Genomic DNA, 27,064 nt, shown 5'->3' on the forward strand with positions numbered 1-27,064 from the left:
GTCTGCCTACTATCACCTTAAGAATGTATCAAGGATTAAAGGACTTATGTCTCAGCAGGATGCAGAAAAACTCGTCCATGCATTTATCTTTAGCAGACTAGACTACTGTAACGGGGTCTTTACAGGACTCCCTAAAAAGTCCATCAGACGACTGCAGCTCATACAGAATGCTGCTGCTCGAGTCCTAACAAGGACCAAAAAAGTAGACCACATCACTCCAGTTCTTAGATCCCTACACTGGCTTCCTGTCTGTCAGAGAATAGACTTTAAAAATCCTGCTGATGGTTTATAAAGCACTGAATGGTTTAGGCCCAAAATACAATGCTGATCTGCTGCTACTGTATGAACCACCTGGACCTCTGAGGTCATCAGGTACTGGTCTGCTTTCAGTCCCTAGAGTCAGAAGGAAACATGGTGAAGCAGCGTTTAGTCATTATGCACCATATATCTGGAACACACTCCCTGAAAGCTGCAGGTCTGCTCCAACTCTCACCTCTTTTAAATCAAAGACTAAGACTTTTTTATTTGACACTGCCTTCCTATCTTAGCTCATTTTAACCCACTTTAAATTAAAATTTTAATGTAATTTTTAATATATTTCTAATTTTCCTTTTCTTTTCTGTTTTATCATATTTGTCATTTTAATTGTGCTCTTTTATGCCTGTCTGAATGTCTCCAATGCTTTTAATGTTTTAATGTAAAGCACATTGAGTTGCCCTCATGTATGAAATGTGCTATACAAATAAAGCTGCCTTGCCTTGCCTTAAAACTGTGTTTTCTGTTGCCTGTAATCTCAGGAGAGGTAGGAGGTCGTATCGGTAGATGAGCAGGATTATTTTCTCAAGCCTTTTTTCTCATCAGTTGTGTGCATTTTCTATTTGCTAACATTTGTAGTGTTTTTATCTGATGGGTTATATGAGTTGACTGTGGTAATCCTGTGGCAGGTATTTGTATTTTATTGAATGTGTATTTATTGCTTAATCAAACGTCTTAGCAGACATCTCTGGTCCCGGGCACACAGTCTCTCCTCCTGTTGTCTGTCTCTGTTCATTAATGCCTGACTGAAGGGCGTGTCACTCACTGTAGCACCGTGAAAGTCGCTGCCGTAACAGGTGAGAAGAAATGAATGAATTGAGAAAGGAGGGGGCTTCCTCACTTATCACAGTAATGACAAGGACAAAGTTGGTTAAAGGCCCTGTGAGGAGTTTTGAAATGGCTGAGAAACAGACTGAAAATGATACTGGTGCCACTTTATGACCTTCAATAGCAAACAAGACCATCAGCAACAACACTGACACCTTCTCTGTTGTAATTTTTAATGCCTGAAACCCCCCTGAGGGGGTAGGTGTCAGACCAGATGATGGACATCTCGCTTCAGAAACAGACTTTATTTGACTGTTTTCATGGAACATAATCCCAATGCCTGATAAAGTTGACTGTTAAAAGACAACATGATGAGATTTTTGTTGAAAACACTACTTTTGCAGGTATAGGACAAGAGCTAAGAGGTATCACTTTGTCCACAAGGGGGCGGCAGAATCGATACAAAACAAAAGTTCCTCACAGCAGCTTTAATGCCATACACTGTAAAAAAAATCTGCAACAGATTAGGGTCAACGGGCTGTAACATGACTGGGTATAAAAAATGGCACTACAGTGACTCTCAGAAGTAAAAAGGAAGAGGATAGACTGTGAGAGACTGCGCGAGCAAATAATGTTGCTCAGAGTAAAAAGGCAGAAATTAGAATTTTGTCATCTACAGTACACAATATCATTAAAGGTTCAGACGTCTCTGTGCAAAAGGGACAAGACTCAAAACCAATTCTGGATGTCTGTGAGCTGTAGGCTATCCGGCTTCACTGCATTTAAAAGAAACATGACAGCATTGTTCGTGAACACAGTTTTCTGCTGCATCTACTATAAAAGAATATCGTATATCAACATGATCAAGAAATCCTGGTGATGTCTTTCGGCCTGGGCCCTTATAAGAGGGACTAAAGCAAAAACTGCTCTGTGGCCTGACAAATAAAAATGGAACATTCTTTCTTTGACATCATCCAGCTTGTTATCAGCTCACAGCTCAAAGCCAGCATCCCTGATGGTATAGGGATCATTAGAGTCCATGGCATGGGTAGCTTCCACATCTGTGAAGGCTCCATTAATGCTGAACATTATACAGGTTTAGGAGCAGCATATGCTGCCACCCAGACAATGCATTTTTTAAGAAAAAGCCTTGCATATTTTAGCAAGACAATGCTAAACCACATTCTGCACGTGTAACAGCATATTTCAGAAGTAAATGTAAAATCAGTATATTTCTAACAAAGTATTACTTCTCTAGAGCAATTGTTTGATATGTTGTCTTTCAACTACTGTCAAATAAACATAGGTTGTCAATGTTTTGCAAACATTCAAAATATTTCATCATCCACATTTGACACAGCAACCCACCTTTTTGGGAATTAGTGCTTTATAATAAAGTTTAGTTATTTGGGGCCTGGTACACATTGAAAAGCAGATAAAACTCTCTGCCATCCGCAAACTCAAAGCACTTTCTGTCACCCCCCACCTTCTACTGTTACTGTACCAAAGCATCATCCAACCCATTCTCCTCTACTGTTCCCCCTGCTACTACAACATGCTAACTGTCTCCAACAAAAACAAACTCATACGCACCACAAACACTGCCACCAAAATCATCCGCCTCCCCACACCCAACCTGTCTGACCTCATCAACAGAGCCATCATACGCAGAGCACGCACTATAACACTGGACCCCCAACACCCCCTCTACTCGGTCTTCACACTACTCCCCTCCGGTCGCAGATACAGATCCCCTTACTGTAGGCGAGCCCGGTTCGGCAGAAGCTTTGTCCCATCAGCCATAGCACTGCTAAACAGAATGCCACTGTAATGTGTCCGGTGTGTTTATATGTGTCCGGTGTGCATATATATGTCCAGTGTGTTCATATGTGTTCGGTGTGTTTTATATGTGCCCAGTGTGTGCATATGTGTCTGGTGTGTATATTTGTGGGATGTGGGGCATCACTGCTGTGAGGCTGGGTGGATGTTTATGGTTATTGTGTTCATACATGTATTCCTGTACAGACGGTGGCAACAAATCTCTTTATTAAAGGTGCTGTGAGGAACTTTAGTTTTGTATCGATTCTGGTGCCCCCTTGTGGACAGAGTGATACCTCTTATCTCTTGTCCTAAACATGCAAAAGTAGTGTTTTCAACAAAAGCCTCATCCTGTTGTGTTCAACAGTCAACTTTATCAGGCAATGTGATGATTTTCCATGAAAACAGTCAAATAAAGGCTGTTTCTGAAGCGAGATGTCCATCATCTGGTTTGATACCTACCCCCTCAGGGCGGTTTCAGGCATTAAAAATGACAACAGAGAAGGTGCCAGTGTTGCTGCTGATGGTCTCGTTTGCTATTGAAGGTCATAAAGAGGCATCAGTATCATTTTCAGTCTGTTTCTCAGCCAGTTCAAAACTCCTCACAGGGCCTTTAAGGAAAATAAAGATCTATCTATCAATCTAAAACCTGTTCAAAAAAGCACGTGACCTCTAACCCTGCCCCACCACCTGTTCTGTTTTATTTACCTCTTTTATTTTTTATTTCAACCTATGTAAAGCAACTTTGAGTATCAAGAAAAGTGCTATATAAAACCTATGAATCATCATTATTATTATTAAGGTGTAATTTTGAACAGTGTTCCGTGATTTTCCAAGTATTGTGACAAATCTGATTTAATTTGAAAACACACAATAAAAGGTTTATTCCTGCTCTGTCTCAATCAAATCTGTTCCTACTTTGAGTTTCAACAGTTTAGGGTTACCCTTTTTTCTCCAATGTTAACACTGTTGCCTTGTTTTGGTCCACAGTTTTGCTCCTACAAGCTAACACAGGAATAAACAATCAACGTGGGATTAGGCAATGACCAAGTAGGAACCCACCCTAAATTTTGCATGGCCCAAGCCATTGTCCACAGCTACACTGAAAACAGGCCATAGAAGAAACCAAATTGCCCCATTAAGCTCAAACTGAACAATAGAGCCACTAGAATGGAGTATCTACACACAAAAGGGAGTTGGGCAAGACTTTCTAACTAATCTGGGATGGGGTCATTTACTGAAAGCTTTCTCGTCAACCTACTGAGCCTTCCCCATCAGCCAAGCGGCCTTACAATCATTGAAGAATCAGGCTGTGATCGAGAGGACAAGAATGAGAAAAACAACCAATTGACCTAATGGGAACAACCACGGCCATCATCATCAGCCCCTCTCCACCAAGTCCATACGCAACAATGAAGGCCCATGTGGCCAACAGGGTCCAAACACCTATTCACACCTGCACTAAGAATGGGTCATAGACGCAGATTAATGGCTCTATCAAAACCAAAGAATGGGGGAGGGATTCAAATGTTTTTTTCTAATGGTGTCAGACGATCAACTACGGCTTCAGGTAACAACAAAGGCCATGGACATCCCTCTCTCTATACTGTATATACTGTATCCTTTCACAATGATGAGCACCTCAAAAAAGCTACCATCCATATCTGAACTGAAAACCAGTTAACAGCCTAATGTTATGATTCCTTCTCTTACATTCTTGTTGATCTAACAGCGTGTACCACTTGTTCTTAACACATTAAATCACACACAGGAACACCATTCCCAGCCACTGCAGGATCAATATACAGGGACAAAGATGTGATGATGGATGAGCTTTGTCACAACACTGTGGTGGATTGTAATATTGCATCAGGAGACTTTGTTTATGCAGTTGCTCAGATATTTTGTGTGCTTCCTGATTTTCAGATATACCTGGTGTCAAGAAAGGTGCCTTGAAGTACACTTTCCTAAAGACTAAAACTTTTCCAGCCTGTGTTTTACTTTGTATAATACTACATAATGTATCTATAATTTGATTTACTGATTGAAACTATTCAGGAGTGGTGATTTTGTGCTCTTGCAAGGGCACAAAATCACTTGTTTCCTTAAATTTGATTCAGTCTTTGTTAGTTTTGTGCACCTGTAAATAAAGATGCAACCCTTGCATGAAATATCTAAAAGATATATCCAAGAAGTGCAGCACAGAAGTACTAACTATCTGGTTATGAAATGAGATAAGTAAAAAAAGTTTAAAAGGACTGTTTCAAAACAAACCCTCTGCACAGTGGATAACAGCATGCAAGCCAAGCACATCCTGCTAAGATGAATCACAATAACAGCCCCTCCCGGCCTCTCTCTCAGCCTATGGAGACACTTTCCTGTCCCCTCCCCCTTCTCTGGTATGCAGCTCATGAAAAGGCGGTGTTCCACATGTGACACAGTGAGAGCTCACCAGCACTCTGCACTGAGTGTAGCACTACAACCTGGAATAAAAACACAAGGACTAGATTTGGGCTGCACCAAGGGGTTTTTTTGTGTTCAAGGACTGAAAGGACACATTCACTCCGACACATTATGTCTGAGAAAGGAGTTGAACTGGACAGGGAGAAAATCTCTTGTCCAATGTGCTCTGACATACTGAAGGTCCCAGTGACAATTCCATGTGGACACAGCTACTGCATGAGCTGCATTGGAGCCCACTGGGACAAAGAGGAAGAGGCAACACTACACAGCTGCCCCCAGTGTAAGCAGACCTTCACACAGAGGCCTGTCCTGGAGAAAAGTGCAGTTTTATCACTTCTAGTGGAGGACCTAAAGCAGACTGGACAAGAGGCTGCTGCTGATCACTGCTATGCTAGAAACGGAGATGTGGCCTGTGACGTCTGCACTGGGAGAAAACGGAAAGCCCACAGGACCTGTATGCAGTGTATGGTATCCTACTGCCAGGAAGACCTTCAGCCTCATTTTGAATCCCCTGCTTTCAAGAAACACAAGCTGGTGAAGCCCTCCAAGAAGCTCCAGGATAACATCTGCTCTCGTCATAATCAGGTGATGAAGATGTTCTGCCGTACTGATCACCAGATTATCTGTTATCTCTGTGTAATGAAAGGCCATAAAGGCCACGACACAGTCTCAGTTGCAGCAGAAAGGACTGAGAGGCAGAGAGAGCTCGAGGGGACTCGACTAAACATCCAGCAGAGAATCCAGGACGGACAGAAAAAAGTGAAGCTGCTTCAACAGGAGGTGGAGGCTATCAATGGCTCCGCTGATCAAGCAGTGGAGCAAAGTGAAGAGATGTTCAACGAGATGATCCGTCTCTATTTTAAAAGACGCTCTGATGTGAAGCAGCAGGTCAGATCCCAGCAGGAAACTGAAGTGAGTCGAGTCAAAGAGCTTCAGGAGAAGCTGGAGCAGGAGATCACTGAGCTGAAGAGGAAAGACGCTGACCTGCAGAAGCTGTCACACACAGAGGACCACAACCAGTTTCTAAACTATTACCCCTCAGTGTCAGGACTCAGTGAACCTACATACGCATCCAGCATCAAGACCCGTTCTCTGTGGTACTTTGAGGATGTGACGACGGCTGTTTCACAACTCAGAGATAAACTACAGGAACTTCTGAGAGAGGGATGGACAAACATCTCACAGACAGTGACCGAAGTGGATGTTTTACTGTCACTACCGGCAGCAGAACCAGAGCCCAAGACCAGAGCTGAGTTCTTAAGATACTCATGTGACATTGTACTGGATCCAAACACAGCACACACAAAGCTGATATTATCTGATGGGAACAGAAAAGTAACATTGAAAACAACAGAACAGTCTTATTCCAAACACCCAGACAGATTCACTGATTGGAGTCAGGTCCTGAGTAGAGAGAGTCTGACTGGACGTTGCTACTGGGAGGTGGAGTGGAAAGGAAGAGGGGTATATGTAGCTGTTGCATGCAAGAATATAAGCAGAGCAGGGGACTCAATTGAATGTGGACTTGGACGGAATGACAAGTCTTGGGCGGTACATTGTTACAACAACATTTGTAACTTCTGGTTCAACAATGTCAGCACTCTTATCTCAGCTCCTCAGTCCTCCAGAGTAGGAGTGTACCTGGACCGCAGAGCAGGTATTCTGTCCTTCTACAGCATCAATGAAACCATGACTCTCCTCCACAGAGTCCAGACCACATTCACTCAGCCTCTGTATGCTGGACTCTGGATTTACTGGTTCGCCGGATCCACGGCTGAGTTTTGCAAACCAAGAGATTAAGAAGTAATTTAAGGAAAGGTGGGTGAAATTAAATTCAACTCTTATTTCATGAATGTTTTTTTTGCTGAGAGCTGATTGTTGTAACAGAGTTTGAAATTTGAAAATCCTTTGAAGCCTATATTTAATTGAAATTAGTGCAAAACAACATATTAAATGTTAACACTGACATAGGGGTATATAAGACAAAGGAACGCTTGTTTCAACAATAAAACTGAAAAAAAGGGATTTTTCTTGAAATACAAGATAGAAAAAAAAATTGGTCAATATTATGAAAGGGTAGAAAAGGGGCTTACAAAGAAAATCTGTGAAAATATCTGTAAAAAAGGGAGGTGGCCAAAAAGACACACTCACTGACTGATATCAGGCTGTAATGTATTTAAAACAGACATGACTGCATTAGGAAGCACTGCAAAGGCTCAAGATCACTACTTTACTGCATCCAAAAATGTAGGTAAAAATTTGAATATGCAATAAAATATTACTATTTCCTTTTTGACATTTGAAAAGCAAATTTGTACTATTTTTAAAAATGTATAGTTTCTAATGATTTGCAAACCACCTAATTGTTTTTTTAACAATATTCCCATCGTCCCTTTTTGGGGGGAATTGGAATTTTATATAAAGTTTCCTCACTTGGGGCCTGACACACTACCAGTCTAAAGTTTGGACACACCTTCTCATTCAAGGGTTTGTATTTATTTTAAATATTTGACACACTGTAGATTAATACCAAAGACATCTAAACTATGAAGAGAACATATATGGAATTCTTTAATTAACCAAAAAGTGTTAAACAAACCAAAATGTGTTTTCTATTTTAGAGAAGGTGTGTCCAAACTTTTGACTGGTTGTGTATATATTATGAAGCTTTGAGCTGGGGATTATTTTGTGCATTGTTCTATTGATTTCTATGATTCCTAATACTAAGGTCTAGTCATTAAGTGTAGGTATTGGCGCTGTCTCACTTACACTTAATACTCCTGTGTTGTACAGTTTGAATCCATACTTCAAAACCTCTCTTCTCTAAAAGGTTTAGGATTTAATATGTCAATCCAATGATGTTCTTTTGGTTAATGAAAGTTTTAGGATTATATTTGATACTACAAACCAAAACACTTCTTGCTTTCTGAGCGTCAAAAGTTTGGAGATAAGCTGATCCAACTCCAACACAGCTCTGCTCTGGTCAACACTGCTCAGTTCGATAGTTAATATAAATATGCTGACAATGAGGACTTTTTTGTGCAAAGAGTTGTTCACACAGACAATTACACAGATTACATATTTATTTTTTTAATCATGTTTTACATTTGTTATCTACCTTTTTGTTAACCTACTTTATTCTCTTTGGATGTAGAATTCCCTGCTTTATGTACTATCCATAGTTTATGTGATTTTATGTGATGTGCATTACTACTCGCTTCTTTACACTGCTGAAGCAATTCTAACATGTCCTCAGGTTATTGTTTTACGATACACATTACTGTCATCCTCTGTAATCCCATTGTCTCTTTTTTACTTTGATTATATTTTTTATACAATCTTGATGAAACAAAAAATGACTGCCCTCCACATTCCTCTACAGCTGTGGCTAAGCTAACAGAAAATAAAGACATCGATGTGGGTTGCATGTTGTTAGAGTTTTACTTCAGAATTCCAGGAGTGTCCTGATTGATGTCTTATTTTCATTCAGCTGTGAAACAAGTACAAGGATGGTCCAACTTATTGTACAAAATACCAGTTATCCTGATTATTATGCTTTTATTAATGCCATAATATGGTGTTAAAAGTCCTCCACAAGAACATTTTGAGCACCAAAGACATTTATATTCTGCTGTACATTTTTAAACCCATTAGTGTGAAACTGTATTATGGAAAAAGGGATTCATTTCATTTCTTATGACAAAAATCAGTTTCTTCTGTTTAAATGTGAATTTTCTGCTGTAGAAGATTTTACCTGTTATGACACTCATGTTTTTCTGATGTTTATTAAAAACTAAAATAAATGTTTGCTGTTTATGTCTCTAATTTTTCAGATCAAAGCATTTTAGTCTACAGCAGTTCAAAAACATTTTGTGAGTTCATCATTTATGTAGGAGCCATGAAGGATTTGAGTGTTTACAGTATCGTATTTTGCAGTTTATGGGTAGTTTATTGTTTGTATAGTGTGGTGTTATTTTTGTTGTTTGTTTACATTATGGTTTATTGTGGGGTCAGTAAATTAGGTAATTTAGGGTCATGTGTTAGGGCAGGGATATTCTGTTCATGTGGGTCACCTGTTTTCTTCTGTTTGGTCTCCGTACTTTTTGTTGACTGCTATTTTCGCTTTTTGCTTTGATCACTTGAATCATCTGTTTTTGCACTTTATCATGGGTTGATTATCATTTTTCATTAATACAACTTTTTTGTACATCAGTGACTTTTGATGTTAGCGCCTCAGACACTTTACTAAGCCCAACATCAGCCTCTAAGCGGCTTTGGCTCTTTGTAGTCGCTACACATTATAAAGACTTGCTTTTTCTATGACATACCTGGGTCTGGAATACAGTTATGGATATGCCAATAATGAGTTTGTTATTTGATTTAATCCTTATGTTATCAATATGTGTTCTTCTACAAAAACAAACAAACATAGAGGCACTCAGTATTTGTTAATTCAATAATAAAACATACAATATAACCCTCAGACAGGGCAAGAGAGACAGAGAAAGCAACATTAACAAAGTGAATGTGAATATGGACATAAATGCAGACATAAAGCAAAAACAGAATATTTCAATCAATCAATCTTTATTTATATAGTGCCACATCACAACACACGTCATCTCAAGGTGCTTTAACAAACAGAGCAGGTCTAGACCGTACTCTATGTTCTATTATTAACAAAAACCCAACATCAAGACAGGATAAGATCCAGTCCCATCTTACAGACAGGACTCAGTCTGATCTCATCTTAATCCACCATGAGCAGAGCACTTTGCAGCATTTAGCAAGTTACAGTGGCAAGGACAAACTTCCTTTAACAGGCAGAAACCTCCAGCAGGACCAGACTCATGTTAGACACACATCTGCTGAGACTGTTTTGGAGAGAGGGATAGAGGGAGATGAAGAGAGAGAGAGATGATAGTGGTGAGGCAGATAGTAATGGGTGCAGCAGCTGGAGTCTGGCACATCCACAGCAGCAGGCATACTGGTGTTGCTCTCTTAATTAAATTTCTGTAAATGTGTGAACTAATGTCATTCAAAAATCAACACAACATTGACAAGATGTTAAAATCACTGACCATAATGTTACACAGGATATCTGTAAAGGCATGCAAAAACATCAGCTCCCAGTACCAGATGGAAACAGAAGAAATTGAATATTAACAACACAGAACAGAACCTACTGTCCCTTTAAAAGTCTGTCTATTTCAGTTTACAAACTCAGCAACATACGAATAATGGAATTCAACTCGTATTCCAGCATGTAGAGGCTGAGTGAATGTGGTCTGGACTCTGTGGAGGAGAGTCATGGTTTCAGAGACGGCGTAGAAGGACAGAATACCTGCTTCGTGATCCAAGTACACTCCTATCCTGGAGGACCCATCAGCTGGGATGGGAGTTTCAATATTGTTGTGCCAAAAACCATAGCTGTAGGTACGGTAACAAAATAAAGCCCAAGATTTGTCATTGTATCCAAATCTACACTCTTCTGAGATCCCTTCTCTACTGATGTTCTTGTATGCGACTGCTATATAAGTTTCTTCCCCGTGCCACTCCACCTCCCAGTAACAACGTCCAGTCAGACTCTCTCTACTCAGGACCTGCCATTCATCAGTGAATCTGTCTGGGTGGTTGGGATAAGACCCCTCTCCACTAAATCTTATCTCTCGGTTCTCTTTTGACAACAATAGGTCATTGTGTACAGTGTTTGGATCCAGTGTGATGTCACGTGAGTATCTTAAGAACTCAGCTCTGGTCTGGGGCTCTGGTTCTGGTCTTAGTTGTGACAGTAAAACATCCACTTCAGTCACTGTCTGTGAGATGTTTGTCCATCCCTCTCTCAGAGTGTCCTGTAGTTTATCTCTGACTCCTGACACAGCCGCTGTCACATCCTCAAAGTACCTCAGAGGACGGGTCTTGATGCTGGATGAGTGTGTAGATCCACTGAGTGCTGACAGTGAGGGGTAGTCCTGTAGAAACTGGTTGTGGTCCTCTGTGTGTGACAGCTTCTGCAGCTCAGCATCTCTCCTCTTCAGCTCAGTGATCTCCTGCTCCAGCTTCTCCTGAAGCTCTTTGACTCGACTCACTTCAGTTTCCTGCTGGGATCTGACCTGCTGCTTCACATCAGAGCGTCTTTTCTCCATGAGACGGATCAGCTCAGTGAACATCTCCTCACTGTGCTCCACTGCTTTATCAGCGGAGCCGTTGATAACCTCCACCTCCTGTTGAAACAGCTTCACATCTTTCTCTCTGTCCTGGATTCTCTGCTGGATGTTTAGTCGAGTCCCCTCGAGCTCTCTCTGCCTCTCAGTCCTTTCTGCTGCAGCTGAGACTGTGTCGTGGCCTTTATGTTCGTCCACAGAGCAGAGATAACAGATAGACTGCTGATCAGTACGGCAGAACATCTTCATCACCTCATCATGACGAGAGCAGACGTTGTCCTGGAGCTTCTTGGAGGGCTCCACCAGCTTGTGTTTCTTATAGGCCGGAGTTTGAAGATGAGGCTGAAGGTGTTTCTCACAAAAAGAGATCAAACAGAGCAGACAGGACTTACAGGCTCTCAGTTTCCTCCCGGTGCAGACATCACAGGCCACATCTTCAGGTCCAGCATAGCAGTGATCAGCAGGAGCAGCTTGGAGTCCAGTCTTCTTCAGCTCCTCCACTAAATCTGCTAACATGGTGTTTTTCCCCAGGACAGGCCTCGGTGTGAAGGTCTGCCTACACTGAGGGCAGCTGTAGTCTCTCTTCTCATCCTCTTTATCCCAGTGGGTTTTAATACAGTTCATGCAGTAGCTGTGTCCACAGGGAACAGTCACCGGATCCTTCGGTAGGTCCAGACAGATCGAACAAGCGAAGGTTTCTCGGTCCGGCTGAACTCCTTTCTGCGCCATTTCAACTCTCAGTAACAGTGACTGACTGACTATCACTTCCTTCTAGTCTGAGCTCTGATCTACTTAATGCCGGTCATTGTAGTGAATTGGGCCTGTCAGCTCTTGTTTGTCCACCCATCTTCAAACTGTAGAGAGGGGAGGGAACCAGGAAGTATTTGCTCAGAGTGGAGCTGGCTGTGTTTGAGAGCAGGGAGAAGAGGGAGGGGTTATCCAGCTCTGATTCAGGAAGAGGAGCGCTTTGAGACAAATATTGCCGGCCGCAGTTGCCCTGATAGCTGAAGACTGAGCAGCCACACTGACTCCATGTTTTAATAATTAATGATGTCCATTTGCATTAACAGTTTACAGCATTTACTTCACAGGCAGCCTTTTCAATGTGCACACTAAAATGCTTCAAATAAGGGTTAATGTGTCATGAACAGGTGGTTCTGTATGCTCAGGTTTTTCAGTCACACACCTCAAACATAAATGTCCCAACTTTGAACATTGTTGCTGTTATCACGACCGCTTCTGATTTAAATAATTTTGTAGAGATCAGCAGCTTGGAGTCACTCTCAAGATTGCAGGTCAGGATGTTGCTCCACTTTTCCCTCTCAGAGATGTACTGTACTTCAGACCATGTATAAAACTTCTTTCAGTTCCTAATGAAGGAAAATATATTTCATATGCTACATTTTTCCCTTACCCTAAAGAAAATATACAAAACCGAACTTTCAAAACTGCATACTGAACCAAATCTTAATTTTGTGTACTGTTATACCTCTAACCAGCTCACAAAAAGTCATTTCTTCTCTCTTATTTTAGTAGTCTGTGGGATCATGCACCTACAGGGACTGAATTGTTTGAGCAGTGCCTTTTCCTGTTGCAGAAGCCAGTTTTTCAGCTCAGCATGTCTCTTTACAGGAGCAGTGTGTTGGTGACACCTAGTGTTTATAAATGGGTACTGCAGTCCAAATTCAAAACTGTGGAGAGAGCGGTCTACTCTCCCTCCCTCCCTCCTCTCTAAAGCTGAACACTGAAGCTTCAGGAGAGTAAGACGAGGCTGAAAGTCTACTTGGAAAATGTCACGCAACGAGTCATTCACTGTGTTGTTATGTAAAGGTGAAGCACGGCACACTTCAGTTCATTGTTCATCAGCTGTAGGTAACTTAATTTAGTATGTGAATTTTAAGAATGACGAGTAACTTGAAGAATAACTCCTGATGCATTCAGTTTCCAGTGTCATTTTGGCGTTACCTGACTAATGTTGGTGACACTATGTCTAGACTGAGGTGGGACGCCGGGGGACGTTTTGGTCACAAAAGAGTGCTTAACGTAAACAGAACTATGATGAGCCGATCAGGAGCCAAAAAGCCTGTTCGTTCTGAGCCAAAAGATCTGCATCGAAGTACAAGCCTAAAGTCCAGTCACGAGTAACATCCCTCAGGCTGTTTACCCTACAATGATAATAATAATAATAATAATAATAATAATAATAATGATAATAATGATAATAATAAAAATAGTAATAATAAAAAAATAGTAATAATAAAAAAATAGTAATAACAATAACAATAATAATAATAATAATAATAATAATAACAATGAGAATAAAAAAACAAAAATAATAATGATAACACGAACAAGAATAATAATGAAAATAAATAAATAATCATAATAGAAATAATTAAAAACAAATAATAATAATAATAATAATAATAATAATAATAATAATAATAATAATGATAATAAAAAACTGTGAGTGACGGATTAATGAGCCAATAAGCTATTATAGTGAAAATATGGGGTAATACAGAAGCCATTTTTAAATAGGTTACACAAACATGACCAAAAATTATAACTTTTATACCTCCTTTGTGACTTATGTGATAAACTCTTATCAGAACAGATGCTTTGGAAATTAACTTTGTTGTCAGAGTCACATTTCATTCCCACTCTCCTTCAGTCCAACAGATCTCTTTCAATCTATCACCTGTTTCCCTTCTTTGCTCTTTTGTCAAGCTGGACTTGATTTGAAAACTTGGTCCTGTAAGTGTAGAACAGATATTTGAGATCATGTCTGATCCTCATAAAGGCTTTCATTTCATTTCAGTTGGTCCTGATGACAGTGAAGATCCACCAGATGGCAACGCTTCCCTTTATCACCACAATCCTGCTGCTGCTGAACGTTTGACATATTTTTGAATTTAATAACTTATTAATGTGAACTAAAAGTGCAACATATCAATAATGAACAAGAGAAGACTCAACGTGACACCTCTAGAATAATCTGATGCCTGAAAAAGATCTGAAAAGCACAAAAAGTCATATTTTTGCTTCTGATTCTGATTTACTGTGCATGAAAATGTTCCTTTTAATGTAAAGTGGATCCTCAGGGAGGCTGAGAAGAATACTGATGACATGAAAGCGGGGAATAGGAGGGACTATTTATTGAAGCTGTACACAAAATTCATCTTTAAATCAATAATTCATCTTTAAATAAAAAACATCTTTAAATCAATAAATCGTCTTTAAATCAATAACTCATCTTTATTCACCCTAACATCTTGTGTTTCTGCTCTTTGGTGCATAAATCAATAAAAGTGATCATAAAGTGCGTATCAGACAACGTGTAATAGTACTCTGATTTATTCTGCTGTAACTGTGAGATATCAGTCAAACACGTTTGAACCCCTGATATAAAACACATCCCTAAGACACACTGTTTTCAAGCAGCTGTTTGAACACAGGAACAAAGTTGGTTTAACTTTTAGAATGTGTCAGTGTTGTTTCACACCTTGCTTCTGCTGCCCCCTAGTGGCTGAAAAGAGTTATGGATGGATAACATCAAAATCGTCCTTCACATTAACGTCACCTCATCCAAACCAATTTTCCATCAGCTATTGTGATGGGTGACTTTTTTTAAAAACTCAAGACCGACCTTTTTAGTCTCGCTTCTAACTGAGTTTAATTTTTCTTATCTTATGTGACTTTATTGACTTTTATTAAGTTTAAATCTTAGTGTGTTTCATCGCCTCACACACTGTCTTATTTTCATTTATTATTGTGGTCTTTTTAATATTTTAATTTCAAAAGTTTTTTATTATTATTTCACTTGTATGAAAAGTGCTTTAGGCTATAAATCAAAGAAACTCATACTTTCACACTGATAGTACCTTAACGTCTGTTTATTGAGCTTTTACTGAATCACTCCTCTTTTTCTTTGGCCTCGTGGTTTGGTCACATATCTTTAGTGTCACCTCATCCACACTATTCTCACATCAGCTATTGTGATGCTGCATTCAGGACACAAGTCAAAAATAGGCAAAAAAGAGATTGTCAAACAACATTTTTTTTTCTTTACACCAAATTTATTCTGCCAAACAAATTTCTATAAATGTGATGATAGAATCTCTACAAATATGGCTTTGATCTCAGAGTTCCGGCTTTGATCTTAGAATTCCGGCTTTGATCTTAGAATTCTGGCTTTAGTCACAGAATTCTGGCTTTGGTCCCAGAATTCTGGCTTTGATCCCAGAATTCTGGCTTTGATCCCAGAATTCTGGCTTTGATCCCAGAATTCTGACTGTAATAGCGAAATTTCTGTTTTGATCCCAAAATTCAGACTTTGATGTCAGAGTTCTGGGTTTGATCTTGGAATTCTGAGAAAAAACGTCTTCCAACATATCACTATCACATGATTAATACATTATTTTTATATTATTATCATCATGTCACCACCTCCTCACTATACTCAAGGTAGCTTTTGTGATGCTGCATCAAAGACACATTTGAAAAAAAGGAAACAAAAGAAATTGTCTAACATTTTTTATTAGAAACACAATTTATTCTGCCAAATAAATGTCTCTAAATGTGATGATAGAATTTAGACAAATATGGCTTTGATTTCAAAATTCCAGCTTTAACATAAAATCTGTGCTTTTGATCCCAGAATTCTGTTTTTTAACTTAGATTTCTGCATTTGATCCCAGACTTCTTGCTATGATATCAGAATTCCTGCTTTGATTTAAGCATTCCAGCTTTGATCCCAGAATTCTGGCTGTGATCTCAAAATTTCAGTTTTGATCCCAAATTTGGGCTTTGATTCCAGAATTCTTGGATTAATCTCAGAACAGAATTCCAGCTTTGACCTTGGAATTCTGAGACAAAACCGTCCTCCTACATATCACTATCACATTATTTTATATTATTATGATCATGTCACCACCTCCTCACTATACTCAAGTCAGCTATTGTGATGCTGCATTCAGGATACAGGTCAAAAATAGGAAAAAAGAGATTGTCAAACTTTTTTTTTTCTTCACACTAAATGTATTCTACCAAACAAATGTCTTTAAATGTGATTATAGAATTTCTACAAATATGGCTTTGATCTCAGAATTACCAAAAAAACATCAACCCACAAACAAACCCAGCAACATGAGTGTCAACTTATTTACACTATTCTCAAGAAAAAGAGGAAAGAAGAGATTTTTTTTTACCCTTAACAGCATAATATATTCTGCCAAACAAATTTCTCTAAATGTGATGATAGAATTTCTACAAATGTACAAAGTGCCAAAACAAAATACGTACAATAATGAAAGGTCTGCTGTTTCCTCTCTTCAGATTCATGAATCAGATCAGAAACAACAGCATAAAAATGCATCAATACAAATAATCAGCCAACATCTAGAGCAGAGACAAGTTGATATTTTCATGCAGAGAAATGTCAGTTCAGGTGAACAGAAATCATCATGAGCAGTGAAAGCCTCCATGGCTAAACAGACACAGGAAGAAGTGTAACTTCAACAAACTCAAACATTTACACAACAAAGGAGAAGATGTCAAAGTCCCGCCCACCAAGTTTGATTGACAGCTGACAGCAATCAGCTCTCAGCAACAAACAGGAATAAAAATCAAGTTGAAGAATTCAAACACAGAAGTGAACCCACTGTCCCTGAAATGACTTCTGTCTATTTCCCGCTACACAATTTAGCTGTGGATCCAAAAGACCAGTAAATCCAGAGTCCAGCATGTAGAGGCTGAGTGAACGTGGTCTGGACTCTGTGGAGGAGAGTCATGGTTTTAGAGACGCTGTAGAAGGACAGAGTACCTGCTCTGTGATCCAGATACACTCCTACTCTGGAGGACCGAGGACCTGAGACAGGAGTTTGGACATTGTTGAACCAAAAGTGACAACTCTTTTTGGAACAATCTAAAGACCAAGATTTGTCATTGTATCCAAACACACATTCATTTGAGCTCTCTGCTCTGCTGATATTCTTGTATGCGACTGCTAAACAAACTCCTCCCCTCCACTCCACCTCCCAGTAACAACGTCCAGTCAGACTCTCTCTACTCAGGACCTGACGATGATCTGTGAATCTGTCTGGGTGACTAGAATAAGACTCACGTTGTTCCATTAATGTTGCTTTTCTGTTCCCATCAGATAATAACAGATGTGTGTTTGCTGTGTTTGGATCCAGTGTGATGTCACATGAGTATCTTAAGAACTCAGCTCTGGTCTTGGGCTCTGGTTGTGGTTGTGACAGTAAAGCATCCACTTCAGTCACTGTCTCTGAGATGTTTGTCCATCCCTCTCTCAGAACGTCCTGTAGTTGATCTCTGACTCCTGACACAGCCGCTGTCACATCCTCAAAGTACCTCAGAGGACGGATCTTGATGCTGGATGAGTGTGTAGATCCACTGGGTGCTGACAGTGAGGGGTAGTCCTGTAGAAACTGGTTGTGGTCCTCTGTGTGTGCCAGCTTCTGCAGCTCAGCGTCTCTCCTCTTCAGCTCAGTGATCTCCTGCTCCAGCTTCTCCTGAAGCTCTTTGACTCGACTCACTTCAGTTTCCTGCTGGGATCTGACCTGCTGCTTCACATCAGAGCGTCTTTTCTCCATGAGACGGATCAGCTCAGTGAATATCTTCTCACCGCGCTGCACTGCTTTATCAGCGGAGCCATTGATAGCCTCCACCTCCTGTTGAAGCAGCTTCACATCTTTCTCTCTGTCCTGGATTCTCTGCTGGATGTTTAGTCGACTCCCCTTGAGCCCTCTCTGCCTCTTAGTCCTTTCTGCTGCAGCTGAGACTGTGTCGTGGCCTTTATGTTCCTCCACAGAGCAGAGATAACAGATAGACTGCTGATCAGTACGGCAGAACATCTTCATCACCTCATCATGACGAGAGCAGACATTCTCCTGGAGCTTCTTGGAGGGCTCCACCAGCTTGTGTTTCTTGAATGGAGCTGCTTCAAGATGAGGCTGAAGGTGTTTCTCACAGTAAGAAGCCAGACACTGCAGACAGGACTTACTGGCTCTCAGTTTCCACCCGGTGCAGACGTCACAGGTCACATCTCCAGGTCCAGCATAGCAGTGATCAGCAGGAGCAGCTTGGAGTCCAGTCTTCTTCAGCTCCTCCACTATACTTGCTATCATGGTGTTTTTCCCCAGGACAGGCCTCGGTGTGAAGGTCTGCCTACACTGAGGGCAGCTGTAGTCTCTCTCCTCATCATCTGTATCCCAGTGGGTTTTAATACAGTTCATGCAGTAGCTGTGTCCACAGGGAACAGTCACCGGATCCTTCAGTAGATCCAGACAGATGCAACAAGAGAGGTTTTCTCGGTACGGCTGAACTCCTTTCTGTGCCATTTCAACTCTCAGAGACAGTGACTGACTGAGTTTCAATTCCTCAGAAATGAATCTAGTGTGAGCTCTGATCTACATGTCATGTGTCTGAGCTCTGAATGTCAGCTCTTGTTCGTTCCACCCATCTTGAAACTGTAGATCTAAAGGGGAGGGAACCAGGAAGTGTTTGCTCAGAGTGGAGCTGGCTGTGTTTGAGAGCAGGAAGAAGAGGGAGGGGTTATCCAGCTCCGGTTCAGGAAGAGAATATTGCTGGCTGTAGTTGAATTGGCTGAAGGCTGAGCGCAAAGTTGAGACAAAACACTGATATAATGCAGCTGACAAATGTAGTCCTTGGGAAGGCATCCATCGGCCTCCTTGCAAGAGGAATTATCATTAATAACCTGCTGATTTGTTCTAATTTACATTGAAGTGAACATTTCCATTGAAGGTGTTCTTCTGCATGTATAACAGGGTGACACTTTGGCTGTCTTTGAGTCCTGTGCCTTGTCTCCTCTGGCTCCAACAGCTCACTCAACTGGACCTCTAGTCCTCCACCTGGGCCACATACGACATCAGCACCTCGCCATACTGAATAGAATGATTCCTGTATGGGATTCAAAAAGTTCTGCCCAAACATTTTTAAAAGCAAACTCAAGACCTACCTTTTAGTCTCGCTTTTAACTGAGTTTTATTCTTATAACAGTTTTATTTCACCTTACTTTATTTATTATCTGGTTGAAATTTTTGGCACTTTTTTTATCTATTTTTCTTTCTTTCTTTCTTTCTTTCTTTCTTTCTTTCTTCTTTCTTTCTTTCTTTCTTTCTTTCTTTCTTTCTTTCTTTCTTTCTTTCTCTCTCTATATTCAGTATACCATCTTCTTTTCTTTTAATGGTTTAATATTTTAGTCTTTTAGTATCTTAGATTTTATTTTGGTGAGTTTAATTTCCTGTGTTGAGTTTTAACATCTTATTTTACCTCCAGTGTTTCCTCATTAAGATATCATGAGAGAGTTTCTTCAGTTCATTCAGCAACTTATTTTTATTTATTTATTTATTTATTCTATTTTCATTGTTATTATTATTATTGTTGCATATATTGTGTTCTTAACCTTAGGATTGTGGGGTGGGTTTGGGGTCGGGGCTGGGGTTGGGATTTAGATGGGGGGGTCTTTTTTATTATTATTTTTAAATGTATCTTTTTCTAAATTTATTCTATTTGAAGTTGTTTTTATGTACAGCATTTTGTGTTACAATATCATTGAATGAAAAGCCCTTTATAAATAAAGTCTGATTGATTGATTGATTGATTGATTGATTGATTGATTGATTGATTGATTGATTGATTGATTGATTGATTGATTGATTGATTGATTGATTGATTGATAACAGCTTTCCTACATATAATACATACAAACAACAGGTGAAGCAGAGGAAGCTTTCAGCCCTTTCTGGAGTTTCCCCCGTGCAAATTTGATGCCATCAACATGTTTCAAAGTCAGAATTCTGAGATTAAAGTTAGTTTCGGACTTTAATCTCATAATTCTGACCCTTTCTCAATGAATTCTGAGATTAAAGTCTGAATTCTAAGATTAAAATCAGAATTCTGAGATTAAAGTGATCTTTCAGACTTTGATCTCAGAATTCTGACACTTTATCAATGAATTCCGGGATTACAGTTCGAATTATGAGACTAAAGTCTGATTTCTGAGATTTCAGTCAGAATTATGAGACTAAAGTGAGATTTAGAACTTTTTTCAAGGAATTCTGAGATTGCAATCAGTATTCTGCAACAAAATTATGAGACTACAGTCACAATTCTGAGATTAAAGTCAGAAATCTGGTTATCTCATAATTCTGATTTATACTTCAGAATGAAAAAAATACCTCTGCTTGCCCACCATGGCCCTAATCCTCTTCCTTAGCATCAATATGATATTATGTATGATATAAAAACAGATATTATATCTATTTTTAATAACATTAAACATAATTTATTGTATAGAGTTCATATGAGCTGCACCTCACAGTATACAGTATTTCTTTCCAACCTTTAAATTTCACAGACTGCCCCTTTAACTATGATTTAAGCATGATGCGTCCCCAGTGTCAGGTGGGAAATGCTGCTTGAGAAGTACCCTCGCTTAGTCGATGGCAAATGGAGTCAGAGCAGGAGTCTGAGCCGTCTGAGCGCGGGATTGAAAATGGAGACCCTAGAGCAGGGGTGTCAAACATACGGCCCGCGGGCCAAAACTGGCCCGCAAGAGATTCCAATCAGGCCATCAGGACTTTTGAAATTACAGGGAAGACATTGACTGCAATTTTTCAATAAATGTAACTTGTATTTCAAATTTGTCCTACGGGGAGGGGGGGGCACTTGAATGGCACTCCAGGACTTTTTTTTCTCAAAGTGAGGAGAAAGAATATTTGCAGTTTGCATTATCCGGTGGAAAATCATAGACTTTTTGGACCGGCTGGGGGGTTCATAAAGGTCTAGTATAATCTGTTCTTTTGCAGTAAACACTCTGTGTCAGGTGAATGGGTAACCTGTGTGTTTGGTGTGTTTACAGCAGGTTTCAGGGCTTAAAGAATATAATATATGGCCCTATATGAGACTCATCATGGCGAGAAATACAACAACTGTTTTTGTGAAAACATAGTTCATGAAATATAAAAATTTTCAGAATGTACTTGTACTTTTTTTTGCAAACAAAGGGAAACATTTAGAGTTTTTGTTATTTATAGGTTATTATGTTATGATTTTACAGGTCCGGCCCACTTGAGATCAAATTGGGCTAAATGTGGCCCCTGAACTGAAATGAGTTTGACACCCCTGCCCTAGAGGGTACAGAAGGAAACACAAAAGGAAAAAGAAGGATTCTTCCAGTGACAGTAGTCTAAAGAAGGATATGGAGGAAAAGTTTGTTGTGGGAATGGTGGCTGTGACCCGGGATGACGGTATTTTTAAGGATCTTCACAGAATCTGAAAGTTTGTTGGAGAAAAAGTGAGATCTGTCTGAACCACAAGAGGGGGTTTGGTGATCATTATGTACATCCAAACTGTAGAGTGATAAGGCCCTGAAAATCAAGTTGATTGAACATAACTCTGTTTCGTGTTTCCCGCTTGGAACGGAGGCCAGGAAAAAAGAGTTCTGGGTGGCGTGCCACTTTCAGTACAGGTGGAGTCCTTTTTGGACATTGATGGTGTGTGTGGAGCCAGACGAATATCAAGATATGGGGAAGGTGGAAGGGAGGACCGTACGTTGCTGTGTCTAACATTTGACAGAGACTTATCTGAGTGTGTGTGGTGAGAGTGGGGGTTATGGAAATTGTGACATTGATAAAGAAGATGCATCATGTCTGCACTGTCAAGGTGAATAAAATCAGAGCTGAGAGGGGAATGTCCAACGCTGCAGCCGTGAGAAGAGTGGAAAGAACCGAGGAGGATGACAAGGAAAGTCTCAGTCTGAACCTGAACAAACATCTGTGTGGACAAGAAGTGGTTTTGAGTGTTCATATCAATGGTCATTAACTGTGCAGTGGACATTAAAGCAAGGTTGGAGAGAATTAAAAGGATTCTGGGTGATGCAAAACAGTTCCTGAGTATTGAAGATGTTACTGGAGAGGAGTTGGGCCTAACACTGAGGGAAGGACTGGAACAGGCCCAGACAGCAGGGTCATAGAGTGGGGTTTAGAGTGAAGGGAGCACATTTGGAGAACATTATAAATATGCTGCACTGTAGTTTTCATAACATCCAGTATGTGGCGGTAATGCACTAAATACTGATGCCAACCGCCATAAAACCGAAAGAAGAAGAAGAAGAGGTGTCAGGTGCAGTTCGCCGGATTCCACCACTAGAGTTCTCCCTCTGGTTCACCGCTCGGCTCGGCTCTCCTCGGCTCTGCTCGGCTCTCCTCGGTTCTCCCCGACTCCGTTCGGCTCGGCTCGGCTCGGCTCTCCTCGGTTCTTGTGAGCGCTGTCTGACTGTGTTTACCTCCCAGCTCAGCGCTGCTGTACTGCGGCCAGCTGGACACGCACCGCCGCCATCCGACAGCTCCAACTCAGCCTGGAAAACCCTGATGTAAGCTGCCTGGTCTTCAGTCCTTCGCGGATCTCCTGCATCGCTGTGTGTTAGTGACACCGTAGCAAAGGTTGGTTTGACTGAAGTGGCGCTCAATGACAACACTGCGCCTCGCAACGTTAGCTTAGCATTATTTATCCCGTGATGGAGGATTGTCAACATGGCGCCCTCCAAAACAAACCAGTTGGTAGGTAGTTTGCTAACTGTTGTGGTAACGTAAAGAGCCTCCTGTGAACATAAATACAACAATGTTCCTCCTGAAATCGGCTGACAAGTTGTCCTGCCAACCGTGGACACACAACCAGGCTAGCTGCGCATCAGTTTACTAGCATCGCTAACCAAATTAACTCTAAACGCTAGCCTGCTCATTAATGTAATGTTTTTATTTTCTTCGAACCAAAACGCAACATCAAGAAGTGTACTGATACCACTCGCAGAGAGTTAAATCATGTTTTTGTTCTGACAGCTCGTACTTATGATGCTAGCAGCGTTAGCTAAGTTCTGCTTGTTGACTGGCAGTGCCGTGGCCTACCTCTTTGTTGCACAATGTTCATGAGGTGTGTAGCACGTCTGTGAATCGTGACTTTTGTTGTTGATTTTAGAGTAACAGTGTGATAGTCTGGTTCCTGTATAACAGAACGGCCTCGTGTCTATGTTCATCAGGCTGCTATCAGCGTGCTGCCGGTGTGGCTAAGCATCCTGCCAACCCGTGTGACTGTCAGAGCAGGGTCAACAGCTCTGAGTGTCTTTATTAACACATACTCTCATTTAATCATGTGCACTTATTGTGATCACATGTGGATTTAAAGGTACAGTGTGTAGAATATTTAGCTGTCAGATTCTAAACTGAAGCGCTCCCCCACTCACCCCTCCTGTCAGTTAAACCTGGGGTTGGTAGTCAGATTTAGATCCACTTTTTGTTATACTGGTTAAAATGATCTTTATGTCCCGATGGTAATCAATACATATTGTGTGTTCTTAAAAAAGCCGCCATCTACAGCCGGTGTAAACATGGGAAAACACCAACCAATCCCTGCCATCAGGACCCAAATGATGAAACCAATCAAATCCCGTCCTGATCAGAGTCTAAAAAGCTCTCACCATGGGAGCTCTGACAAGCAAAAGAATTAAGGAGGTATGTTTAGCAGGTTGTTATGGGAAAAAGCAAAGCGGAGGGGGCTTGACCACCCTGAAGGGATTCTATTTCCCATAACCACCTGCTAACAATACATTATCCCGCTTATTACCCATCCACTAACTTAAAATACACACGTTGTCAAAAACATTGATTAAAATATTATTTCATTGATTTAAATTATTTATGTTTACAGTTTTAAAAAATAATCCCAGTGATTCCTCGTCAGTTAGCGTTCCATGGTGATGGATTCTTCTCTGCCTGTTAAATGTGACCGAACTCTTTTCAGTGGATTGTTTTGACATGAATGCATGTGATCAGTTTGACACTGATGTTGCTCATGTTAATGTTAATGACTGCTGTCAAGGGGTTTTGACCAATCAGAATCAAGCTTCTTACACAACCGGAAGATCAGTAAGAGAGCCGGCTAATAATGACATTTAGTAAGTCCTACAGAAAATGTATATGTATTATATTTATTATAGGTTCTCTCCTGATATAAAGTCACCGGTACAACTGGGTAATGCTAGCATGATAGTTGAGAGTACTAACAGCAGCCATGTTTGTTTGTGTTTTTAACTTTCACTATGAGAATGTTTTGGTGTTTTCTTACCGCTGAGTGAGACATGAGTTGACGTAGTGCAAAACACAAACCATGTGCTGAGGACCGGTTTTGAATCAGTCACCATCATATGGTCGTGAATCAGCGGCGCTCGTACATGTGAGTGGGGGCGTCGTTTTGGGGGAGCTCCGAGGGGAGGGGGGGAGGGGTTAGACGGAGTCCTGAGGAAATGCTACATTCAAATTCATGCTAGTTTTCCGTGACTACCAACCCTAGCTTTATCTGACGGTGGCCTTTGAGGACAAGAAGCTCCCATGATGCATGATAAACATGATCCTTAATTTGTCAAAATTCACCATCAAAGACGTCTATCAGTAAATGAGTTTACTCACAACAACAGACACTCTTCTCAGTGTTTCGCCTAGGTTTAGGGGTTTAGCGTCATAGTCTCGTTTCGTCTTGAAAGAACGAGTTGTTGATGAACATTTATGGTATCATTGTGCTGTGATGTGTGTACGTGAGCGCACGTGTTTGTGTGTCTGTGTGCGCATCGGGGTGGAACTCTGCCATGCGATACAGAGAGATGATGAGCATAGTGACATCCTGTCATGTAAATAAGATAAATAACATAAGGATATTTAGTCTGTTTAATAAAAGAACAAGTTTAAGACCTGATCTTTAATAGAGTTAACCCTGAATCACTTCTGCTGTGATCTGGCGCTATATAGAAAATTAAATTAACTGAACTTCCAAGAGGGGGGCGCCCCCAGTATAATGGTAGGGGAAACACTGCTTCTTCTTCTGCTGCGGTAGAAACATGGTAAAGCAAGATGGCGGCTTCCATGGAAGGGTACCCGCTCCTACGTAGAGACAGTAGAAAAGGCTCATTTTGAGTGGACAAAAATTCCACCAGATCCATGTCCGATCCGTCACAGCACCAGATCTGATAGGTTTCTATTTTAGTCAATGTGTTAACTTCCGCTGGATCCGCTCCGTTGCGTTCAGGTTGCAGGTCAGAGCCTTCTGGATCAGATACGCAAGACTTCTCCCAGGTCAGAGGTTTTCAGAGGACCAGAAAGACAACATGGATGAGGAGAGGAGGAAGATAATTCTTGATTCAGTAATTACCGCGGGAAAACTTTGGTCACATGACTCCAGCTGTCCGGCAGTCCTGCGCCGTGCTGCATTCTGAAAACACAACTGGTGGGCGTTGACGGACGAGAGAGCACGGAGCCGATCCGAGTCGGACTTGGCACGGATCTGGTGGAAGTCCCGGATACGCCAGTGTTTCTGTGACGCAGCAGTGCGTCGTGTCTGTTTACATTTTACAGCCATGCTCGGTGTCTTGAAATACGTGTTTAGTGTTGTGAGATTCAGAAGCAACTGTCGCTAATGTTTTCTTCTTCTTTTGCTATTAAATGCAGTTAGCATTCTTCTTCTTCTGTTACTTAATGCGGCTAGCAAACAGCTTTAAGACGCTCTATAGCCCCCGTCTGGCGGGAATACTATATCAGCACTGATAAAAAAGATTTTAAAAATTATTTTTAACGAGATGATATTCAAAGTAACTCTTCGATTTTTACTATGTGAACTAGTATTTGAATATTCAAAAAAATCATGTCCCATCCCTATTATTTAAACATATTGATGCACATTATATTCAGTTTCTAACAAATCTGTTCTGATAAACGTGCTAAATACAACACACTGCACCTTTAACATGAGGTGGACTACTCGGGCTGTTTAATGGCAGAGGTGAGGGAATTAGAAAGAGCACTTCTTTTTAAACCTGATCCTCAAAGTTTAGGGTTCATTTAAACATATAGAGACAGAAGTAACAAGAGGGGGGTCTGGGGGTCTAACAATTAATTCCCTGCATTCTGGTGAATATTTTTGTGACTGTGTGTGCAGGAAATTCAATTATTTGAAAGGAAAACACAAAATGATTGATACATAAATAAAAAAAAGGATTGATTTATTACTTTTCATGAGGTCCCTTTTTAAAACTGAGGAGTTCAATTTAAATCAAAGGTTAAACACTAGTTAAAAAAAGGCATTGTCTGGATGTCAGCATATGTTGCTCCTAAACCTGTAATATTGTTCAGCATTAATGGAACCTTCACAGATGTGGAAGCTACCCATGACATGGACACTGATGATCGCTATACCTGCCGGAATACTGGCTTCTGAACTATTTTGGGGGTAGAGTTGTACGTATACTCAAAATAAAACATTTCCTTTAAACTATCATTAATAATCCAGAAGTTTGCAAATATGACTGAAGGTCTGGTTTTTCATAAGCTTTGGAACTTTCCTGCACAATCAAATGTAAGAGTGACAGATGAAATCATTTAGGTTAAAAGTAGTGTTGAATTCTGACTTCCTCTGTCAGTTTAACCAAATAGCACTATGTAGTCGCG

General features: G+C 40.5%; 3 protein-coding genes across 9 annotated transcripts in view; 1 reads left to right on the top strand and 2 right to left on the bottom strand.

Moving 5' to 3' along the window:
* Positions 1-10,271: 10,271 nt before the first annotated feature.
* Positions 10,272-12,268, bottom strand: LOC117826717 (tripartite motif-containing protein 16-like). The gene has a single exon (XM_034702989.1). It carries the CDS (start codon positions 12,255-12,257, stop codon positions 10,575-10,577), a length of 1,683 nt encoding a protein of 560 aa, XP_034558880.1. The 5' UTR covers positions 12,258-12,268; the 3' UTR covers positions 10,272-10,574.
* A 3,302-nt stretch (positions 12,269-15,570) lies between these two features.
* Positions 15,571-19,055, bottom strand: LOC117827429 (tripartite motif-containing protein 16-like). The gene has a single exon (XM_034704041.1). It carries the CDS (start codon positions 18,890-18,892, stop codon positions 17,213-17,215), a length of 1,680 nt encoding a protein of 559 aa, XP_034559932.1. The 5' UTR covers positions 18,893-19,055; the 3' UTR covers positions 15,571-17,212.
* A 3,622-nt stretch (positions 19,056-22,677) lies between these two features.
* The window catches only part of zmynd11 (zinc finger, MYND-type containing 11), a 45,409-nt gene continuing 41,022 nt past the window's right edge, over positions 22,678-27,064 (top strand). For 2 of the 7 annotated variants that reach the window (XM_034702583.1, XM_034702587.1), the window contains exon 1: positions 22,754-23,017. Coding sequence is in view for 1 of the 7 variants with exons in the window: in XM_034702585.1 (XP_034558476.1) it covers positions 22,946-22,947 (2 nt within the window). In the remaining 6 variants the exon portion in view is untranslated. Of the gene's footprint in view, positions 23,018-27,064 lie in introns of all 7 variants that reach the window. The other 5 variants (XM_034702582.1, XM_034702585.1, XM_034702581.1 and 2 more) reach the window with 4 other exon arrangements.

Source organism: Notolabrus celidotus, chromosome 15 (genome assembly GCF_009762535.1).
Source record: "Notolabrus celidotus isolate fNotCel1 chromosome 15, fNotCel1.pri, whole genome shotgun sequence".
NCBI classification, from domain to species: domain Eukaryota; kingdom Metazoa; phylum Chordata; class Actinopteri; order Labriformes; family Labridae; genus Notolabrus; species Notolabrus celidotus.